Genomic DNA, 4,669 nt, shown 5'->3' on the forward strand with positions numbered 1-4,669 from the left:
TCAACCAAGCCTCCTGCTTGCTCCAGCTCCGTGGCTGCCGGCCGCCATCTTGGTTGGGTTAGTATGCATATAGTCGCTCTGATTGGCTGGTGGGTTGGCTTAGGGTATAGCAAAGGTATGGTTAATTAGAATCTTTGTCTTTTATTAGTGTAGATGTAAGAAAACTGAGATATAACTTTGTAAAAGGACTTACTTATCCACAGTCATACAACTCTGGACACAGAACTATTACTATGACTTTCAAATTGGTACTCTTTTTTCTGTACGCTCTTGCATTATTTACCTCTTCACTTCTCAAACCTATTCACTTCTCTCTGTCGCCCACTGCTTCTACCCTAAATCAGACTCCTGCTTCCACATTCAGTCTTTCTGCCTTCATTCATATTGCACTGCAATTCATTCTCTCTATTGCAACTGAAATGAGCTTTGTAAATTGTAACTCTGATCATATCACACTGCTCAGTGCTTTTCTCTCTAATATAATCTCTCTATTATGATTTCCTAGGCCTAGCATGACACCTGAATACCTCAACTTTTATACATCACCTCTCATTATATTTTTCACTTCAGCCATTACTAACCTACTTGTAGTTCTTCGAATAGGCAGTGCTCTTTTAATCATTAGTGTATATGAAGACAAAAAAAGATTCAAGTTGTAAACTTGGTTTTTCAAAGATGACAGGCTAGCCAAGGCCATTATTGACTAATATAATTATATAATCAAGGCTTGCCTTTTTAAAAGAAGAGTATTTAAAACAATAAAGGATTAAGATTAGCAGGGGAAGCATTTAAGAAGGGATTTTTTTTGTTGTTAACGAGAAAAGGTGGAGTATTTAGCAAATATGTTTGCACTGTCAGGATCATTTAATTTTCTAACTGGAAAACACTAAAAATATCATGTAGTCAAGCTCTTAATCATAGTAAAATAAATTCATCTCCATAAAGACCTTAATTTTAGCTTAAGGTTGCATTTGTGCTATGGCTGAGCCCATTTCTAAAATCACCAGTACTCTAACCAAATCATAACTGACTCCTAAAGAGAGTTTTCTCTAAAATATCCATTGTCTTCAAATATAATTAAGAGTCATGTAAATAAGCCCCAACTTTAATATATCTAGGACACACTAAATGACATTGTTTTTCTGCCATGGTTCCTACTACAGGCATATAAAGTATTTGTTTTAAAGGAAAAGAAAAACAACTTTAAGCTTTTAGAGAATTAATGGTCACTTGCAGATTGGGAGGAATATTGAAAAGCTGAAATGGATTATGGGAGTTGTCCCCAGGAGGATGTCTCCAGGCACAGCTCCTTTACTTTATGGGATTGTTGTCTCAGCCCCTTAATTCTTTTCACTCTGTTGACTAAAATTTTCCCAATTAAAGATTTTAAAAATGCTATTGTATTTTTACCAGTATTTCAATGTAACCACTTAGCTGACATTTTTCATAATGGGGATTTAGTAAGCCTGAGGAAAGATGAGTAGTTTTAGGGGGTAGGTTAGATAACACCTGGGCCTACACACATGAAGCTTAGGAAAATGGGAACCTACAGAAGAATTTTTCACATTTTTGCTGTAGGATGATGCTTATACCAAGACCCGGTTAAAGCAAGAAATTGTTATGACATGCAACTGTAAACTGGAGCAGTAACACTGAACTAGGTTAACACAGCCCCTGTTCTGGCGCTCAACCTTAAAGTCTAGTATAGACAGAAACTATATGAGCAGTCACTGATCAATGCTATAACAAAGATGATTGGGGATGGAGGGTATCCATCTTTAAATATAATGCTCAAGGAAAGCCTCCATAAAAAAGTGACATTTAAGCAAAAACTGGTGGTAGTCATGTATTTTCAGTCTAATGAACAAATTGGATAAACTAAGAAACTGTGACCATAATAAAACTGGTTTTGAGTTTCTGACCTGTTTCTGAGGAAACTTGCAATTTATCTTATAAGTTATAGATACCTATACCAGAATGCTTAGTTTTCAAACCATTTCCAAGGATAAAAAAATTAAATCTGTTAGCCCTGGCTGGTGTGGTTCAGTTGGTTGGAGAATCATCCCTTACACCAAGGGGTGGTGGGTTCCATTACCGGTCAGGCCATATATGCAGGTTTTAGATTTCATCCTCAGCCCGGGAGGCAGTCAACAGATGTCTCTCTGTCTCACATCGATGTGTCTCTCCTTCCTTCCTTCCTTGCTCTCTTCCTCTTACCCTCTCTCCCCTTCCTCTTCTTCCTTCTTCCTCCCTCCCACCATTCCTTCCTACCTCTCTCTCTGAAATTAATTTTTAAAAAGCATTTAAAAATTAACACATCAATATAAAAATTTTATTAAAATTGATTCAACTTTTACATTGTTAAAGAAATCTGATGTATACTTTACATTGTTTTCCCTAGGAACTCAATAAAGATCTTTATTGTCATCATTTGCACCTCCAGAACAACGATTTGAAAGCACAAATTAAACATGTGATGGATCTAGCTTGTCTTCAGGAACAGCAACATAGGCAGACTGAGGCGTGAGTATATGTATTGACCTGTTCTATAGACCTAAGGAACCTGAAACATAGAAGTTCACTTTTCCAAGCTAGAAAACTGAGTTTTATCTGGTACAGGATATATTATTTTTAAATGTCTGTCAGCATCAGAAAGCATACACAGTGAGGAAGCACTGAGAAAGTATAAAAGATGTGATTCTCCTCCAACTAATTTTTTATAGTTTTGAAAGCATTTTTAATTAATTATTTTATGTAACATATGCCATGTGCTATTGAAAAGGATACCTATATTGTGAAAAGGAATCTGTCTCTACCTGTCTACTAGCTATCCATTTCCCATTTAGGGGCACTCACTATTAATGCTAACTAAATATTTAAGTAGGCAGTTTTTAAGCACTTTTAACTCTAGAATAATATTGTGCTATCATTAAAATGAAGTTACTAAAAGTGTATATATTTTACATCAAGTATCCAGTTATGTGGTGGTACAGTATCTCGTACATGCTCTCTCTACTAGCTCACTAGTAACATCATTTGAGTCTATAATAACATTATAGTAAAAAAGTATAACAATCTTTATTTTTTTTACTTTGGATATGTTGGTTAGGTGTCACTTTCATGCTCTAGAAAAATGAGAAATTTACTTCTCTTAGGGCTTCCTGCTAGAGTTCTAGTTGTTTTCTCAAATAACTGGAAATTAACTTTTTATACTTATGATTTAAGAGAAATCATAGTAAGATAGTTATTTTTAAAAAGAAGAAAAGAAAAAGGAAAAACTTTATGGAGCTGTTCTTCTGTGAATACAAGCTCAACCTAATCTCCCGATGCTGAGTATATCTGGCTTTAAGCAAACATTAAACACTTATTAACCAACACTTAATCTACCTCCAAGAGCTAGTTATAAAAGAAGCATTAATTAATTTATTTATTACTGTGTTTTAATCCTCACTAGACAATATGTTTTTGTTTTTGTTGCAGTGGTTCTCAACCTTCTGGCCCTTTAAATACAGATCCTCATGTTGTGACCCAACCATAAAATTATTTTCGTTGCTGCTTCATAACTGTCATGTTGCTACTGTTATGAATTGTAATGTAAATATCTGATATGCAGGATGGTCTTAGGCAACCCCTGTGAAAGGGTCGTTCGACCACCAAAGGGGTCGCAACCCACAGGTTGAGAACCACTGTTTTAGAGGAAGGAGAGAGAGAGAAAAACAGAAACATCAATGGGTTGCTTCCCGCACATGCCCCAACCAGGTTTCACCCCATAACCTAGGTATGTGCCCTGACCCAGAATCAAACCTGCAACTTTTTGATATATTAAGCCACCCGGCCAGGGCAACACATTAATTTATTTTAACCATACTATATTTGCTATATAAGACAAAGAGATTAGTACACTTAACATAAACTTTTGCCTCAAAATGTACAAAAAGATTTCTAATTCTTACATATTTAAAAGTTAGGTGACCAAAGCATTACAAACAGGCAGAATGTTATAGTAGAAAAAGTAAAGACTTTTGGAATTGGTCTTGAAGTCTAGCTTACATTAGCAATATAACCTTGCCTAGATTATTTTTTTAATTTATCTTTATTGTTGAAAGTATTACAGAAATTCCCTTTTTTCCCTATTGACTCTTCCCCATAAGCCTTAGTTTTCTAAGTGTAATAACTCAGACGGGAAGAGACAAACTCCATATGGTCTCATATGTAGAATCTTAGAAAAACAAAACAAAATTCAAGCTCATTGATAAAGAGTACAGTTTGATGGTTGCCAGAGGCTGAAGGTCGGGGCATGGGCTGAGGATGTGAAGTGAGTCAAAAAGTACAAACTTCTAGTTATGAAATAATGTAATATACAGCGTGACGACTTTAGTTAATATTACTGTATTGCATATTTGAAAGTTACTGAAAGAGATCTTAAAAGTTCTCAACCCAAGGAAAAAATAAATTTGGTAACTACATGAGGTGATGAGTGTTAACTAGACTTATTGTGGTGATCATTTCACAACACTATATACATATACAGATAGTCCTCGGGTTACATCGGACTCAACGTACATCATTTCATGGTTAGGCCGCCATCTGCCGGGAGCCGGTCCATCCTTGCTGTTTCAAGGGACCTGGCATATATGGCATACTGTTCTTAATATATTTGCTCACCTTC

At 35.6% G+C, this 4,669-nt stretch overlaps 1 protein-coding gene across 2 annotated transcripts in view; it reads left to right on the forward strand.

The window, feature by feature from the left end:
• The window catches only part of KIF18A (kinesin family member 18A), a 77,153-nt gene that overhangs the window by 36,567 nt on the left and 35,917 nt on the right, over positions 1-4,669 (forward strand). For both annotated transcript variants that reach the window (XM_006753947.2, XM_006753946.2), the window contains exon 13: positions 2,402-2,523. In XM_006753947.2, coding sequence (XP_006754010.1) covers positions 2,402-2,523 — 122 coding nt within the window. The remainder of the gene's footprint in view (positions 1-2,401; positions 2,524-4,669) is intronic.

Source organism: Myotis davidii, unplaced genomic scaffold, assembly GCF_000327345.1.
Source record: "Myotis davidii unplaced genomic scaffold, ASM32734v1 scaffold330, whole genome shotgun sequence".
Taxonomy (NCBI): Eukaryota; Metazoa; Chordata; class Mammalia; order Chiroptera; family Vespertilionidae; genus Myotis; species Myotis davidii.